An 18,965-nucleotide genomic window follows, 5' to 3' on the forward strand; every position below is an offset into this window, starting at 1 on the left:
GTGCTCCGCAACGAGAAAGGCCACAACAGTGAGAGGCCCGCATACCGCCAAAAAAAAAAAAAAAAAAGTTGTACTAGTCCGAAGACCAGAGAGAGTCTGCAAACCAAGGCACTGGCCTTGTGTCACCATGACAACAGTGGAATTCTCTGGGGTCTTCAGTGTGCTGTCTTTAGCAGCTCTCTCAACCTCACTCTTTGCAGACAGGGTGTTATGATCTTTTCCTATCTTTTAATCTCAGCCCGGTTAACGCCTTTATGCTAGTTCAGCATTTTGTGGGGCTCCCTCACATGCACCCCAAGTAGATCCTGCTTTCTGGGACAGTGAGGATACAGGGATTGGACTTCCCAGCTCAGAAGACCAGTCTTGGAGAATCTTCCATTTAAATGTAAAAGTCATTACAGACCACGGGAAGTTTAAAGACAGTGAAGTGAAGGTGTCAGGCTTCCCAAAGTTTGGGATTGCGTTGCCTCTACTATAAACTTTCCCTTAAACGGCCTGTCAAGTCTTAGCCACATCTGCAGTTTTCTCTTCTGAAACATAATTCCTCAATAGGTTCTTCTCGTTTAAGAAGAAATAATAAACCCAGTTCTCTTGGGCCTTTACATCATATTCCTACACCTGCAGGAGACAAGCTTTGTTGGCCAGGGCACCAGTGGGCCTGGGCATCCTGGGAAGCCCCTGGAGCTGTGCAGCACAGGAATGCAGTCCTCTCTTTCTGTTTCTAAACGACCTCCTTGTTGACACGCACTGTCACAGAGGAATTGCTATTTTGTCACGTTCTAGATGCGTACAAGCCATGGGCACCACAGGCATCATGTGGTTTTTATTACACCTTTCCTGGAAGGAATGGTGGTTTTATTGCACAGATTATGAAAGTTGAACGATTTGCATGCTTTGATCCTGCAAGAGGGCTGTTGTTTGCAAGAACTGGTGCCAGCGATAACAATATTCTTGGTGACTCTTGGTCTGGAACCAAAACTAAGGGAAGTGGTGGGTATTTTAGAAGCTGAACACAGATGGTAAGAGGTGGGGCTGAGGAATGCTCCTTCACTGCAGCAGTGCACACGAGAGTCATTTTTGCAGAGGATTTTGGTTAAAAATGTGTGGATTACAGAAGAAAATGGAACTGGCCTCTGGAAACCTGGGCACTGGCAGAGGCAGCTCTGACTCAGAGAGGATCTCGGGGAGGGGTTGGGCCCTGGCGCTCCTAAGGGATTCTCAGCCCAACTGAAGCAGTCCAGTAGCATCCCAGGAAATCCAGCTGGAGGGTAACCTCGGGTCTTAGGACCCTTTGGGAGACTCCAGTGATTCCTGGGCCGTCCTGCGGGGTCATTTCTATTCTTGCATGAGTTCAGTTTAATCTGGACTGAGTTGGGAAACCCTGGAAAGGGCTGGTCTACTCCAGGGACTACTCCATGATTCAGCTGAAGGCAGAAGGAAAGACATTATCAGTCTCCTGTGAGGTCGTTACACAATCCGATCTCTGACACAGTAGCATCAGGTTAGTAAATGATACAGTCATTTGGGGATTCTGTAATCTGCTTGAAAATTAGATAATTAGGTCACAGTTTTTAAAAGCTTTCAGATTTGATTTAGTTAGGCTGCTGGCCAAAATCTGATCTATTTCCATTTGCCTTTTTAGTTTACTTTTTTTCCTAAGTAGATGTGACTATGATATAAAATTCGTTGCCTTTCAGAATGCTTATATGTGTGCACGAGTGAGTCTCAGATTTCTTGGGAGTCCATATTTGTGTGGCCTGGTAAGTGGCCCTCATTAGTTGGATAAAGACCAAAATCAAAGGAATGCATAATAGAGGCGGATTTGCCCTATATTTGGAGATATATTAGGAATATGGTAGTAGAAAAACAAAAAGAATAGGGTTATGAAAAATTTCCATATTACAGAGTGTGCATAAGAAACTCCTTCGTGTATTTATCATTCATACCTCGAGTGCCAGCTCTGTGCCTAGCCCTGCGCTATACTGTCCCCTCCAGTGCCAGCTCACAGTGGGTGGATGAGAGAAAGGACACATATAATTCTCTGATCGCTCCTGTGGTCAGAGTCTGGAGGTTTCCAGGGAGTTGTGGTGCTTGTGGAAGGTGAGACCTGTGCAGTGCTGTGCCCAGGGACGAGGCGAGGCGGGGTGAGGACAAGTATTTTATCATTACTGTCATTTAGAATTGCCACTGCTTGGTGATAATTAGAAGCAGGTTGCCTTAGTGAGTTTTATTATTTTAAAAAGTGCTCTCTCTACTCCTTTACAGCCTGCACCCAGGACAGGTTGCTGTCAGCGCCCCCTTCTTGGGAGACCCCTGATCCCGAGGGCATCTCCTTGAGATGCACAACCTCCTGGGTGGGGGGAGTTCGTAAGAAGGTTGAGGAACAGGGAAAAGGGGATTATTTCCTCATTTCATTTTTCATTCCTTTTCACAAACACTCTTTTTGGCAATTCTTAGCCAATACTGAGAGGAGGGCAGACATAAAAATTCTATGTATTTGGTAGTGGTATGCAACCAAAAAGGGGGAGGAGCGTTTTCTCTGTCTCTGTCTGTCTCTGTTTGATGGTGTCAGTGTAGTTTCTTGAGTTGGTTTTTAAACTTTATTAAATGTGAAAAGTAGAAACAATTCAGACAATGGATTTTTCTTTCAAATATCAAACATTTATATACTTAAAATAATTTTTGAAGTATATAACGGACAGATTTTTCTGTCTCCCTCTCTATTACTAGGTCCCTGACATACCGGTAAAAGGGCTCAGAGTCATGTGGTAACAAACCCAAAAGAGGGGTCCTTGGGTGTGACCACCGCCCTGCATTGAGGCCACACAGTGGGAAACCCGTAGGGGAGGGAGAGGTGCGTCAGGAGAGTTACTGGACAGCCTGGTGCTGGGCCTTTCATACCAGCTGCTCCACTCAGCCCTGAAACACGGCCGTGTCGGGGATTGGTATCCACTTCTGCAGGTGAGGAAACTGAGGCTCAGGGAGGTGAAGTAACCTGCCATATCACAGGCTGGCAAGTGGGGAGCTGCAGCTGGAACCCAGGTTTACCTGGCTGACTACAGAGGGGGCACGTTTGTCCCCGTCTCTCTGCCCTCCTCGTGGGGCAGCGCACATTTCTTGGTTTTCCTGGTATGAAGCCCTGAGAGGTGTTATATAATGTTTTCTTACATCTTATGATATTGTAAGATATGACATCTTACAAAATGTTTTCAGAGACTTGACATATTAGATAGGAGGAGAGCCCTAGTCCTGATAGCATTAACCACGTTTAAGTCACACACCCATGCACTTCTGTGTGCTTTAAGGCAACAGATTTTTGGTCATTCTGTGTCATTTGGTTACTTTGAGGCGGGCTCTCCATCATGGTTTTGGAGTGGGAAGCACCTTTCCATGCTACTAACACACCGTGAATTGAGTGTGATGTGCCCATCCACGGTCACCAGGCTGCATTCCAGTTTCTGATGCCAGTTTGGGTAAAGTACATGTGCGCATGTGCTCACACTTAGCAGGTGGCCCCAGACAGGCTCCCCTTGCCCTCCAGGCAGTCTGTCATGTTCAGTACTCATAAGATACCCTTCACGCTGCTGATTTATGCTGAAAGTATCCTAATGTTTCTGACAGCTCATGTGTGACTTGAATATAACCCATATTTCTTCGAGCGGCTGACCCAAGTGGCTTATTTCCTGATACTGCTGATAGAGCTATATCTCTTGGTGTCTCCGCCATCGAGATTCTGATGGTAACATATTGTTTGTGGGTCACTAGTTTTGTCTAAAACAGTAGGTTGGAACAGCGTAGCAAAGGTTAATTAAATTTGTCCATCAAGACGCGAACAAAAGTGGTTGCCTCTGATACTTCTGGTTCTAAAATCAAAGTTCCTGAACGTGTGGTTGCAGGCATCTTATCTTCTCCTTTTCAGACTCCCAATTTGATCTTGGAACAGTGAAAACGTGAAGAGTTGTTAAAATCCAAAAGAAATGCCTAGGTCTTTATAGTAGGCAGGTGCCTTAATTTAAAATGGGAAAGGTGGCCTGGTTTAGGAGAGAGAAGCTTCTGAGGCTGACGTGCCTGGGCATCCTGCCTTCTCTGCTTAATCCCTTGTGAGCTGAACCAAGGTTTTGATGTCTTGGACAGGTTTTTCCTATGTTCATGACGATTACATTATGAGGACTCAAGTATCTACAGTTTCCTGTCCACCTCCCGACCCCCCTTAGATGTGAGATGTGCAAGGCATATTTTCTCTGGAAAGTGACATTAAGGATGTCACCATTCCCAAAGCTCCCTCCACCTTTCTGCAGAGGTGTAATGTCATGCTCTTAGAGACTTGCACGCTAGAGTGGAGAGTACTATGTCTCGATAGTTATTAACCCAATTTTAACAATACAAACCAGCTCTTTCACCAAAGCTGTTTCCTGTTGGCTTTTACGTGAATCATGCTTGCATTTCTGCCTGGCTCTGTGTGACTTCAGGTGGGAAGTCAGTCACACAGTTGGGTTTGTGTTTCAGATTTGTGAATGAGACAATGGGCTAGTCCCAGAGGCTGTTTCCACATGAACTGCTCCCCTCTCTTTTGTGAACCCCGAAAATGCATAAAACCCTCCCAGGTTCCGGGAAAAGGAACCATTTTCAGAGTTTGGCTTTTTCTTACTGTGTACCTTTTTTTTTTTTTTTTTTGCGGTACGTGGGCCTCTCACTGCTGTGGCCTCTCCCGTCGTGGAGCACAGGCTCCAGACGCGCAGGCTCAGCGGCCATGGCTCACGGGCCCAGCCGCTCCGCGGCATGTGGGATCTTCCCCGACCGGGGCACAAACCCGCGTCCCCTGCATCGGCAGGCAGACTCTCAACCACTGCGCCACCAGGGAAGCCCCCTGCGTACCTAGTTTTGAAGGTCCTTACTTCCCTTCACCTGATCCTTACACCAGTGTCTTTCAGACATTTTAGACCAAGACTCACAATGAGAAATATTTTATATTGTAATCCAGTATATTTTATACCTACACATAAACACAAAATTAAAGTTTCATAAAACAGCTCTTACCATATTGTATACAGTGAATTCTCATATTTCTGTTGAACTCTATTCAGTTTCATTTCATTCATTTCCATACTGTTCTTAAAGGTATATATGTTTGCTGATTGCAGCCGCTGAATTACTTTGGGGCCCACTAAAGGGTCACAGTGCTGCATATTGTAAAACACTGGCTAGAGGAGTAAGCTGTTCTGTCTGTGCCAGTGATGCCGATGGTGAGAACAACCAAGTGACAGAAGTTTTAGGAAGTTAGTTTGGGTTTTTTAAAATGTGGGGCTATTCGCATCTTTTCTTTAAACATTTTATTTATTTTTGGCTGCGTTGGGTCTTAGTTGTGGCGCACGGGCTCCAGAGTGCATGGGCTCTGTAGTTTGTGGCACGCAGTCTCTCTAGTTGAGGTGCGTGGGCTCAGTAGTTGTGGTGCGCGGGCTTGGTTGCCCAGTGGCATGTAGGATCTTAGTTCCCCGACCACGGATGGAACCTGCATCCTCTGCCCTGGAAGGCAGATTCTTAACCACTGGACCACCAGGGAAGTCCCTATTTGCATCTTAATTGTTTTTTTACTAAGGACAAGCGAAATGGACCACTAATAAATGCAAGTGCAATCCTGGTATCATATGCCGTTTCCATATTTTAAAGTTTATAAAGTGATGTGAATTCCTGTATTATGCCTTCTCCAGGGTCTATGTTTTTTCCCATGGTTCATCTTACGGTGTATTTTATGTTTTAAAAATCTACTCTGGTATTAGTCCAGCCTGGAATTGAGCTGCTTTTCTTCTATCCTTTTGGAAAAGCTCACCCACACAAGTTTTGTTTTGCTTTCACTTGTGTCACAGGCTCTGAAGCTCTGGGAAACATGGGGCTTGTAATTTTAAACATCTTCGATGTATCATTTCTTAAATTGTTTGTCCTCTCTGCCATACTGCATGCACATCGTCTTTCTGTCTCCTTTTCCCCCCTCCCACTTCCTCTCAGGAGGAAGAGCACCTCTTGCATTTCTGGACAAACAGCTCCTGTGCTCTCCAGCATCTAAGTGCTGACCCTCAAACACAGTTCTTTCCCCCATTGAAGGAGTCCCCCTGGCTCTTCAGGAATCCCTTCCAAGGGCCTGAGTCCTCACAGGCCAGTCTCCCTCTGTTTCCTTTTCTTGGCTCTAGGGAGGGGAGTGGAAGACATTCCATAATATAGCACCTAAGAGAAAGTAAGGTGGGCCCAGTGGAGGAAGTTAACTCCTAACGAAGTTAGGGGAGAAAAAAATAACCTCCAGGGGAACAGAGGGAGAGGGAAGGAAGAAGGGAGGGATGGATTGTAGCTGTCGGGAACCTGCTTGTGGCACGTGACTCAGCATTGGGTCTGTTGATGTTTCAGTAATCCCTGAAATGTGTGTATAACAGCAGTCATTAAAAATAACTCCTTCCAGCTGCCATGTGTGGCATCCCAGAGGATGAATGAGGTGCCTATTTAAGGAGGGGGGATGGGCACTTGCCTTTTAGGGAAAGCACCTTGCCCAGGTCTAAGGTCCCTGGGCTAGGAGCATTCTCAGTGTGCGATCAGGTGAGCGTGGGAACAGGCATCCCATTCAAATAGTTTGAAAAGAAGCTTCTTTTAAAGCTAAAGAAATTCTTTAATAAGGAGTTTAAAAAAGTCAGCCCTAACCTCCACTCTTAAGCTCACCAGAAGATCTAGAATTCCACAGCATGCGAAGAGCCCTGCTTTGTTTTATAAAAAGGTTTCTGGGCTTCCCTGGTGGCGCAGTGGTTGGGAGTCCGCCTGCCGATGCGGGGGACGCAGGTTTGTGCCCCGGTCCGGGAGGATCACGCATGCCGCAGAGCGGCTGGGCCCGTGAGCCATGGCCGCTGAGCCTGCGTGTCTGGAGCCTTGTGCTCTGCAACGGCAGAGGCCACAACAGTGAGAGGCCCGCGTACCGCAAAAAAAAAAAAAAAAAAGGTTTCTGCTCTTAAAACCAAAGTTTTATCCCACATGTGGCTTTTGCAGTTAAAAGCCCGTAAGTCACATGTCAGTGCCAGCGGGATCTTCACGCTGTTTGTTTAAACATCAGAGTTTGCAATTAGGAATTTTAGCCTATACAGTCAGTCTTCTTATGAAGACCATCCCCTTTCTTCGCCGACTCTAATTCTGTGCAGCTGAGCTCTGCTTGATATTAAACGAGACCAGGACTTGGTTTTCAGGAATCTCTTTTAGCTATTCCCCGGATGGAGTGTTTGATTCAGTGTGAGACCAGACTCTTCCTATCTGAACTGTTAATAGACCACCAGTGAGTAGTGTTTAGGAATTTTTCTTTAAAGGAAGTGGGGTCTAACATTTTTACATTCTGTTGGGATTTTATCGTTATTATAAAAAAGGGTAACTGTGGTATATAAGAGGGAAACCTGTGGTTCAGATTCGTTGCGCTGTATGTTCTCAACAGTTTAATAAAATAAAACCCAAAGCTCTTAGGTTTTCCTCCAGGGTTAATACTGACACCGCGCATGTTCTCCGCCAGCCCGGCTCCCGCGTAGGTCATACTCTGGTTCAGAGACTTGGGGTGGGTAATAAGGTATAAAACATGCCTCTTGCTTGCCAGCTACCACATGCTAATAATAATAGTAGCCGTAATGCACTGGAATCCTGGGCTTTTAGGTTTTACTTGGTTTGTTTAATTTAAAGGAATAAAAAATAAAATCTTGAGAAGAAGCAAGGCAGCATTGCATAAAGGAAAGAGAAGTGATATCCTTTCAGCAGAACTGAACAGTCGCTTCCATTTGGGAGCACCTTTTATCCTTCAGTAGAGCTTGCTGTTTTAGCTGGAGGTGAGGAGCTGAGCACAAGGGGGTGGTTAGTGTTCGGTTGGTTTAAAGCAGGTTTTCTCAAGCTTGGCGCCACCAGAATGTTGGGCTGGACAGTGTGTGGGGCCGCCCTGCGCATTGGAGGATGCGTAGCAGCGTCCCTGGTCTCTGCTCACCAGTTGCCAGTAGCGCCCCCCATACACACCTAGTTGTGACAACTAAAAGTGTCTCCAGACTTTGCTAAATGTCCCCAGGGGACAAATTACCCCAAGCTAAGTACTACTGGTTTAAAATATCATACAACAGGGCATTTCAAAGGTTTCCTTATTTACCCGTTTTTGTCTCAGCGCAATGTCGCAGGCTGTGATTTTTTTTTTAAGTTAGAAGGGAGTAAGAAGTGATCTAGAGTTTTAAATCACATTTTTCCACACCTCTTTCTGGACTTTCTGGGTGAATCACGATTGAGTTTTTTTTTTTTTTTTTTTTGCGGTACGCGGGCCTCTCACTGCTGTGGCCTTTCCCATCGCGGAGCACAGGCTCCGGACGCGCAGGCCCAGCGGCCATGGGTTAGGGGCCCAGCTGTTCCGCGGCATGTGGGATCTTCCCGGACCAGGGCACAAACCCGCGTCCCCTGCGTCAGCAGGCAGACTCTCAACCACTGCGCCACCAGGGAAGCCCACGATTCAGTTTTAACTTCCTGTTTCAGAGGTTTACATGTGCACTTTGAAATGCATCAAACCGACCTTCTTTCTTATTTCCAAGTCGTTGTGCGGATGGTTATTTGTAGATTATTCTTCTAGTTGGGAGCCACTGAAGCGATTGGGGGCCTCAGTAAATTCACATTTTAATGATCTCAGGTGGAGTCTGACCTTTTATTTCTTTTTCTTCTTTTGCTGGAGGTCTTCTTTTGCTATAGCTCAGTCATCTAGGGCTTCATTAGAGAAATCGAAAGTCTGAGTTCAGTTAACTCAATATCTGTTTCCAAATAATCCTTGTTATTTGATGCTTTCTGAAAACAGAAAAGGAATTAAGGAAAAACAAACATATACATGGATTTGAAATTGTGTTTATTTTCCGGTAAGCTTTAGTTGAAAGACAAAAAAGAACTCTATAGTTTAGCTGAATCTCTTTTTAAGTATTTATACATATTGGGATTGGCAGCAGTGACTAGTCTGTTTCTCAGACTTAACCTTTTGCACTTTTTAGCTGATACTGGGGATTTCATACTTCTCTGGGTATGGGAAATATGTAGGTAATCCTAGAACACTGGTTCTTAATCTTGGTGTGACACTGGAATTACCTGGGGAGCTTTGAAAAAACCCAGGGCCCAGGCCACATCCCTGAGCAGTGAAGTCTGATGCTCTAGGGGTGGAGCCCAGGCATCAGTGCTGGGTCCCCACCTCCCTGTATTCTAGTGAGAGTGAAGGTTGAGGACCAGGGTGCATTTTTATAAATAAAGTTTTATTGGAACATAGCTATGTCCATTCATTTTCTGATTTGTCTAGAGACCCTGCGGCTTGTAAAGCCTAAGATAATTATTCTTTGACCATTTACCAAAACATGTTTGCCAATTCCTACTCTAAACTCACAGTGAAAACTTTTAAAAAGAGGTTTTACATAAAATTCATAGTAAAAGAAAAAAATCCAGTATTTTGCAGAGGCTTGCAGGGTCAGTCCTGTCAGTTTTCTCGTACGTGGGCAAAACGGAAAAACATTTTTCCTAAAGAACTTACTGGAAGATACTGTCAAACTGAAAGGAGAAGGGCCCAACTCACCACCTAGAGCGGGGAGGCTCCTTGGGTTACATCACGGCGCTTTGTACTTAAAAGTCGACACTTAGCCTCTAGTTCAGCGTTCATTACTTAGACTGTGTGATTGACTTGACAGAGGTCTATAGAGGCAGAAGTGGCTCTTTAATGCAAAGTGTGTCTGAGTTTGTTAGTCCTGCTGCAGCCGTGTTAGATGGCAGCAGACCCCTGAAGGAAATCCTTTAGCTCAGGGGAATCTCATATATAGAAAGAAAAAGAATGAAAAAAATTTAAATGTTTTTTACATCATTTCCACCTTCCCTCAGTTCCGGTGGAAAGTTGATGGTTGTAAAACAGTTGTTCAAAAGAGTTTTTTTTAGAAGTTCCTCCTTTGGTCATGGCCCTTAAAGGCTCCAAGTATGGGAGAAAGGATCATTTATTCTAGTCCCTTGAGCAGAATCAGCATCTCCTGATTGAGATGCTGATTGAGAGCATGTCACACTGTGAGGTCCCCACCCCAGACTTGCTGAATCAGAGTCTACTTTTTAACAGGATCCCCTGGCTATTTGAATACACATTAAGAGAGCCCTGGGAAGCACTGGGCTAATTGATAACTGGGTCTGTGCAGTAAACTGACCATTGATCCTCACTTTAAATGATTTCACGGCTCCTTAATGGCTTCTGACTTGGGCTCACTCATTAAAGGCAGACGGTTTTTCCCCTTTGGCTATTTCCAAGTACAGCTTGCCTGCCCTCTTATTTAGTAAAGATTTATATAATGGTAGAAAATGAAAGCGGGGTGATTGAGTTAGAAGGGATAACATTTTATATGCGTCAGAAAAACAAACTAGAAAGGATAAAGGGAACTTGCCAGATAAACTTAACTTGTAAGGAAATAAGTGGAATGGAGTCTTCTTTGCTTCTGCAGGAAGCAATAATCCACCCATTAGAACAGACATCTGTGCTGGGGAGCAGTTGGGAGGGTCAAAAAGGAATCCCTTGAGCTTCTCAGATTAGTACAGAGAAATCAGGGAGTTAGGCCTTTCCACCGAGCAAAGCCATATTACTTAGGCCTATATCACTTGGGAAATTGTCTAGAATTTAGATGTTCATAGTAAATCTCGAGGAAGCCCAGTACCTACTTTTATCCTGCCAGGATCTGTCAAGTTGCTACTATTTTCTTTATCAAGTAGTATTCTAAAGATTTGATTGAAAAACGTGATTTTGAAATTATGCCTTAATTCTTAAACAGAGTTGGTTTATCCTTGAACATTCCCTTATGTTGACTTTTTAAATAAAGTTAATGCCACCTGAATGTAGTTTTTAAAAGGCAGTATACGTACTTGAAGTCTAGCTGTTAGTTGAGCTGTTCTTGCTGTGGAGATCTATCTGATCATGTGTTTAGTGCTCACTGTTGTACCAGGGTCCGTGCAGGACTCAGAACAATTCTAATGTTCGTGGAAGTGGCCAGGAAGAGCCAGGAAAGCAAGAGTGGGGACCCCTTTCAAGCCTGGAGTTTCCATCTCCTTAGCCTTGAATGAGAGGTCAGGAAGCTATGGGAACTGCTCCTTACCTAAAAGCTGCCTGATGGTCCCAAAGGCACGGTCTGATTGCCAGAAAAAGGCATGACTGCCAAGTGTCAGCTGCCACTACTGCTGAAGAAGCAGCATGTGCCTCCCTTCTGCCTACCAGATCTCATTTTATGTCCTATTAGCGGAATCCAAATCACCTCCAGAAGCCTGGTGACAGGAGCATCTGGAAGAAGCAGATCCCAGACATCCGTTCCTTGCTACAGGGAAAAGCATAGGAGGGGGTGGGAATGGGCTCTGAGTGACAGTATCCAGCACGGCCTCATGCTGACGACAGCAACGACCCTCACACGAGGCTTGCGTGTTTTTTTAAAAAATATTCTCTCGATGTGAACACTGTAAGGTAACCAAGGTGTGAGATGCTCGTTTTACCCAGGAGGAAACGTGAGGAAGTTAAATAACTTGCTCCTGGTCAGATGTGCTGGTCAGTGTTTCAGGGGATTGTGTTGGCTCCTAAGCAGCGCTCTTTGGTCTTTACTGCCCTGTTCTCTTTTGTACTTGCTAGTCAAGCATCCTGTGACCAGATGGAATTAGAGGGGGTACTTTAGAGGGGCCTCCAGCATCGAAAAGGCACCTCAGGCTGCACAGTTCTAGTATTTCCAGGGTCTGTGCACTGGAGGGGCATATTCATGGGTGAGGATACTTCCAACTTTAACAAGCTATTCCCTTAATTTAAAGAATTAGGTAATTCTTATAACAGGCAACTTTGGTTTCAACATATTCCTTCTTTTTTCTTAAGCAGATGAAAAACTCGGAGAGCCTCCACGCAGTGAGTTCCCAGTACAGGATGCATTCTTACTACCCGCCTACCTCCTACCTGGGCCAGAGCATGTCCCAGATCTTCACCTTTGAGGACGGCCTCTCTTACTCGGAAGCCAAAGCGAGCGGTAGGTTCCTGGTTACGCAGCCTGGATTTGAGGTGGAGAGAGGCTACCTGCCCAGCACTGGATCTCTGGTCCTCTCTAATAGCTTACCAGATAGCAGCTGTTGGAAAGGTTGTATAGTATCCTTTAAAGTATTCAGTTATGGAACGATTTTGCTTTGCTAGATTCTTAATATCATGTTTCTCTTTTCTGGACACCCGGAGTGATAAGAATAAGATAGAGACTACCATCAGAAGCCAAAGATGTATTTTCTGGAGGATCAATATGTAATATCAGGGGCACTTTATGTGGGTTTTTTTTTTTTTTTTTTTTTTTTTTTGCGGTACGCGGGCCTCTTACTGCTGTGGCCTCTCCCGCTGCGGAGCACAGGCTCCGGACGCGCAGGCCCAGTGGCCATGGCTCACGGGCCCAGCCGCTCTGCAGCATGTGGGATCTTCCCGGACTGGGGCACGAACCCATGTACCCTGCATTGGCAGGCGGACTCTCAACCACTGCGCCACCAGGGAAGCCCCCAGGGGCACTTTAAATGTGGTTCAAGTCCTGATATTTTTGGTGAAATGAATCTCTGTCTATTGAAGAATCGTTTTCCAAAACTTTTCCAGTTTAAAATTGAAGGTGTATTCATCTTTTGCAGGAGGAAATAGAACAACGTAATAAAACATTTTTGAATATAATAGATCTCAGAGTTTATGCAGTAGCAATGCAAATAACTCTGATATAATGGTTTTAAAATAAAAAATGACTGTTTAATGAACCAGAGCACTTTGAAATACACAGTTCCTCAACTTCAATTTTAACTTTCTCCCCCGTGTTTACACTGCGATGATAGGCTGGTCTTTTACGGCTGCTGTGTTTCCAGGCCCTGTTTTTAAGTTCTTTGTATTTAAGCATCATCTTTTGATCTAGGAAAGTGAGAAGCATACACAATTGAGTGGAAATCAGGGTAATAGTGAGTGAGTTGGTAGAGAAGTCGACTACTAGAACTGACTCCACTAGACAAAAGAAGCTGGTTTTCTCAATAACGTGATTCTCTATAAAGAACTGGCCTCTTGGTAAAACGAGTGCTTAGAGAGTGAGAATCAGAACCATGCTTTGATTTCCAAATGCAGAACAGTGAAGTCTAAAAAAGCTTTATTTACCATACTAAAATAAACTAAAGGATTTTGTTAATATGGAATACATAGGTCGAGGGAACCTGACCAGTTTGAACTATAGAGAGACTGAAGTACACATTATTGATTGCACTTTGACCCATTCATAATCACTTTTTGCCAGGAACGGACAAACACAATTCTTTATGTAAATATTCATACCGTATAATGTTTGCCCACGTGGTCCTTCTTTCATGCTGCCTTTGATTCTATATATTTATGTGAATTATAAGCTCCTTAAGGACAGAGAACACATTTTATGTACCTTTTTAGCTGCTATGATGCCTATTTGTTTTTCATCAGCTGAGTGGATGAATGAAGGAGTGAATGAACAAAGGAATAAATGAGTCAGGTATGATTTTTAAGTAAACTTGCTCTATAAGAAAACACAATCCCGAAAGGTCACACTCCTAACTCATCGTCTCATGGAGCCAGAGTTGAGGGATGGAGCAGTTAAAAAACTATTTGCTCATACAGGAAATTAGGACTGAAACTTACTTCCAGGAAGAAATTGCCTGAGCTCCTTGCTCTAGGAATAGTGGAATATTTTTACAAGCATTGGCATTCTTGAGACAGAGGTGTAAATTCAGAGCAAGGCAGTGCGACAAAAAGGTAAGAGGAAATTTACTAGAGCAGAGAGGAAGGAATTTGGAGAGGACCAATAGGCATTTGAATTTATGGCAGAAAAGGAAAAGGCTCAGAAGGAGAGACGTTACAGTCCAGGAAAAGAAAGACCAGCCACCCCAGTGTCCATGGTGAGAGACGGGGTGAATAACACCTAGGATTTCCTAAAACTTTTCTGGTGATATGTATGTTTGAAAGAGTGTGTTTGAAAGTGTGGTGTGAGGAGACCTCAGGCTTAACCTTCTGATCCTTCTCTAGCTCACTTCAGACACGAGGGAGTGAGCTAGGAAGAAATATAGTGGAATCTCAGTAATATCTACTTTGGGATTGCCATGGAGAAGGAGAATATGGATTCATAGGAAATCCAAACCTCAGCTTATTTTTTAAAGAAATGCAGCTTTACGGCTTCCAAATATATGGTGTCTTGGGCTCCTACATTGCATGACATTTTTACGGAGCAGGTGGGAAGGGGTGGGGAAAGAGAAAGTTGGGGGTCAATAGGAACGCCTCAGGATCACCTCCTGGGGCATTGGATCCTCATTTTTATCATCAGCATCGACACAAGTGGGGGCCATTTAGGCCCTCTGGTAAATGGGGCTGAGGCTAGTGGCAGGATGCGGCGATAGGGATGGGGGCATCAGTATAGTCATTTGTGAGAAGGTGGTAGAGGCTGGCTGATAACCAGTTACATTTATCAGTTCTATCAAGTTTGAGTTGAGGTCCTTTGGTTGGTTGCATTAATAAATAAATTACAATTTGTAAGTAGTATATCAGTTATTTTAGGTGGGGATTTGTAAGTAAGTTGAAAACCAGTTTTTTCAGTAGGTTTAATGTTTTCGTTAAAGTCTTACTTAAGTATAAATTTGTCTATTAAATTCATTTTTCTTCAGTTTCTTTAAAGATCAACCGTTCTTTACCATCCAAAGAAATGAGTCCAAGTTCAAGGTTTTCCTCTGGTTTTGCTGGAGATTACAACATGAAAATAGAATGTAGGGGGAAAAAGAATTACAGGGAAAGTTTTCCTTTTGCTGTGTTGCTACTGTTTAATGTTTTTCTTTGTAAAAAGGCTGGGAGCCATTCTCTCACTTTTTTTTATGTCTTGAAAAGTGTTAGGACATAGATCAGAGATGGTGGGGCCTGGTTGTGTAAGACTTTGTGAGCCACTGCAAGCACTTTGGCTCTTATCTCAAGTAGGTGGGAAGCCACTGGAGGGTTTCCAGCAAAGGGGTGACACGTCTGCTTGTGGTTTTTAAAGATCACTCTGGCTGCTGTTTAGGAACAGACTGTAGGGGTGCAAGGCGGAGGCAGGGAGACCAGTTAGAAGGTTGTGGCCATAATGCTTGCAAAAATGGCAGTGGCTTAGTCGGGGTGGGAGTGTGGGAGTGATGGCAGTGTGGGAGGGTTGAATTCTAGATACATTTTGAAGATAGAACCAACAAGGTTTGGTGATGAATTTGGGATGGGATGGAAAGGGAGGAGTGAAGGATGACTCCATCATTTTTGACTGATCAAGTAGAAACATGGAGTTTCCACTTATTCAGGTAAAGAAGACCATGAGAAAAACAGGTTTGCAGGAATTGGGAGTTTAATTTTGCATGTGTTAAGTGTGAGATGTACGTGAGCCATCCAAGTGGATCATCAAGTAGGAGTTGGATGTACGAAGTCTGAAGTTGAGGGGCGATTTCCCTGCTGGAAATAGAAACTTGAGCGTTCAGTGCGTAGATGTCATTTGAAGTTAATGTGGTGGGATCACCTGGAGAGGTGAGTGTAGACGGAGAAGAATAAAGGACCAAGGATTGAGCTCTGAGGCCTTCTCACGTTTAGAAGTTTGGTAGATGAGGAAGACCAGCAGGGGAGAGTCAGGTAGGTACCTTCTCCTACCCGTGAGGTAGGAAGAAAACTAGGAAGGGAAGTACAGAAAGCATTTCAGTGAACGAAGCCAAATAATGCTGAGAGGTCAGGTGAGCTGAGGACTGGAATTGACCGTGGGCTGTTGAAAGGTAGAAATGATCAGCGGCTTGATGAGCGGCCCCTGTGGTGGGGAGGTGGGGGCCATACCCTGACTGTGCGTCCAGGAGCATGTGGGAGAGAAGCATGGGGGCAGTGAGTGTAGACAGCTCTTGAAGGGGTCTTGCTGTAAGGGGAGTAATGAAATGGGGCAGTACCTGGAGGAGGGGGTGAGTTCCAGGAAGCGCCTTTTCTCTTCTTTAAAGAAGGGGGTTATCATAGTAGGTTATTATAAAGATTAGCTAATGGGAGGTATGTGTGGGAGCATAATTGTCAGGGACGATAGCATGTCTCTGAGTGAGCGAGGTGGGTTGGGATCCCCTAGGGCACCCCTTGTAGGGCAGTGGTCCCCAGAGTGGGGCTGTGCATGCTTTGTTACTGGTCTAAGAGGAGATAAGCAGAGGAATTCAGAGTAAACAGCCGTCTGACAGAGCAATTCTCTGTTGAATCAATAAAAACTTGGGGCTCGTAGTTTTTGTCTTTCACTTTCCTAGCAATTCATTTTTATATTGAAGTAAAATCCACCTGACATAAGATTAACCATTAACTACTTTAAAGCGTACAATTCAGTGGCATTTAGTAGGTCACAGTGTTGGGCAGCCATCCCCTCTATCTAGTTCCAAGTCATTTCCATCGCCCCACAAGGAAACCCCATACCCGTGAAGCAGTACTTTCCGTTCTCCCTTCCACCAGCCCCTGGTAACCACTAATCTGCTTTCTTGTTTCGATGGCTTTGCCTATTGTAGATGTCTTGTGTAGATGGGATCATATAATATGGGGCCTTTTGGACTGTCTTCTTTCAGTTAGCGTAATATTTTCAAGGTTCATACAAGGTGTAGCATGTAATCAGTGCTTCATTCCTTATTATAGCCTCATACGATTGCATGTATGGATATACATTTTGTTTATCTGTTCATTAGTCGATGGACATTTGGGTTCTTTCCATCCTTTTTTGACATTGTTCGTTGTACTACTATGAATATTAACGTACTAGTCTTTGTTTGAATACCTGTTTTTAGTTCTTCTGGGGTATACTTAGGAGTGGAATTGCTGGATCATGTGGTAATTCTGTGTTTAACTTTTTGAAGAGCCTCCAAACTGTTCCCCACAGTGGCTGTACCATTTTACATTCCACTACAGTGTATGAGGGTTCCAATTTCTCTAGCCAACACCTTGTTATTCTCCATTTTTTGGATTATGATTCTAGTAATTCATTTTTATTGTATTTTATAAAAGCATCAGACTGTGGTGGACCGGAAACTGAAAAAAAATTTAAACAAAACAGGCCCTTCCTTGCAGATAGTTTGAGAAACACTGGCCTAGTGCCCAAGTGGAAGGCTGGTTTATGTGTGAGTGTGGCCAGGTCATAGTAACAGGTGCAGGCGTTTCAGGAAGTGGTGGTAGGAGCATTCTGGAAATGATGCTTCCTCAACTTGGGATAAGCAGGCAGATTGCACAGCAACACCTCTGTGTCCGTAGATGCACACATGTCTACAGGGAGGTGGCATTTCATACCTGTAAATAGGCATTTTCTCTACAGGTGAATTCTTGAATAAGTTCTCGGAGTGTATGTAGCTGGACAACACTTGCAAAGAGGTTTAGATTTGAAATGGTAAAGGTGAACATGCTTCGATCTTTTTGTCTCTTTATAACGTTTTGTGATCTCAGTTTGAAAGTTAGAAATGGTGCCTCCTGTTTCTTCTGGATCTTTGGCCGCTTCCAGCTCAGATAAGTGGCAGGCTCCTGTGCACACGCACCCTTCCTTTACATTCAAACTGCTCTTTTTAGGAGACGGAAACGCACATCTGAATGCTTATTACCTATCACGAGCTATTTACGTATTAGTCATCTGACACACGTAGGATGTGAGCAGCTCTGAGGCCAGGTGCAGAGCGTTTACATTTTACCCAGAGGTCAGATGGCAAGGTCAGCAGAAGGGTCTCCCTGAGTTGAAGCCCTCATGTTTCTCTGTAATGTCTGGGCAGCTTGTAGAGGCCTCTGTGTTCCCAAATAGGATTTTATGAATGCATTCAGCATTGGCAGTTTTGTATGCCGATGAATCTAGAAGTGCCTGATTTCACTGATGGCGTACGCTACCTTCCCCACGGTTGTCATAACTGAATGCAAAGTGGTTGAGCTTTCGCCCACGCAATGGACTTGCTTAATGCTGGGCGTGAGAGTTGGATTTTAGCAAAAGATGATGAGGTTGAACCTCCCAGTTTTGCAGGTGAGAACAGTGAGGTTGTGCTGCCTGTTGGAAGCACCCTCAGGTCTCCTCACTCACGATCCAGGACCCCAAAGCTGCCTTTAATGTGAGGTGATGTGATAGCTGTCCTGAGCAGCTGCGGGGGGTGGGGGTAGGAAAGGGGTAGCTCTGTTCCCAGCACCTGAATGGGAGCCACGACTGAGCAGCTGTAGCCCTGGGGGTTTCAGGCTCTTGGGAGCCTGAGTCTTCTCACCTGTTAAAGAAGCGGGAAGAGCTGGGCCCTGTCGAGCCCACACAGCTGTTGTGAGGATGAGCTCGCGTCCCGGGGGTAGACAAGCTCTTTAAATCACACATGCAACAAGAGGGGCAGGGTGATCTTCCTTCCACCATTCCTTTCTGCAAGGGTTGTGTTGATGTTTCAGGCAGTTCTTCTTGTCAGGGAGAAAGCTCTTCTGGAAATGTTTTAGTCTTCCTCAGACAGGCGGGAGAGCAGGCCAAGGAATCTGAGGGCTGCTTCTGGTGTGTATGTTCTGCTTTGAATTGTATGGCAAGCCTGTAGGAGAGAAGAACATTGACCCCTTGCTTTCCCTGCTTTTTAAAGAAAGCTGAATGGGTTTTATGCAACAGTTAGAAAGTGTTGAGTTTAAGCTTTGGCGCTTTAGGAAATGACTTATCGTTTGCTGAATTTCAAAGAAAAGGGCGCTTGGCTGGTAAACCTGTTTTTCCTTACGTGACCTTCTTATTCTCAGCTTTAGCTTTGAACAGAGAGGTAAGTGCACCATTCATCGGCAGTGACTGTGGAGGCCGATGCGTGCAAAGGAATGGACCCCCCGGGAGGGAAGATCTGGCTCAGATCCCCAGCTCTGGGCTGGATTGTAAGATGCTTGTTTCATCTCTTAGAGCTTTAGATCCCTCATCTGGAAGGTTGAAAAGGGTAATAAG

At 44.7% G+C, this 18,965-nt stretch overlaps 1 protein-coding gene across 1 annotated transcript in view; it reads left to right on the top strand.

Annotated features, from left to right (window-relative positions):
* DMRT1 (doublesex and mab-3 related transcription factor 1) overlaps positions 1–18,965 on the top strand; it is a 113,629-nt gene that overhangs the window by 58,529 nt on the left and 36,135 nt on the right. Inside the window, exon 4 of the mRNA XM_060013433.1 lies at positions 11,894–12,038. Within this exon, the coding sequence (XP_059869416.1) occupies positions 11,894–12,038 (145 nt within the window). The remainder of the gene's footprint in view (positions 1–11,893; positions 12,039–18,965) is intronic.

This window comes from Delphinus delphis, chromosome 6 (genome assembly GCF_949987515.2).
Source record: "Delphinus delphis chromosome 6, mDelDel1.2, whole genome shotgun sequence".
NCBI lineage: Eukaryota > Metazoa > Chordata > Mammalia > Artiodactyla > Delphinidae > Delphinus > Delphinus delphis.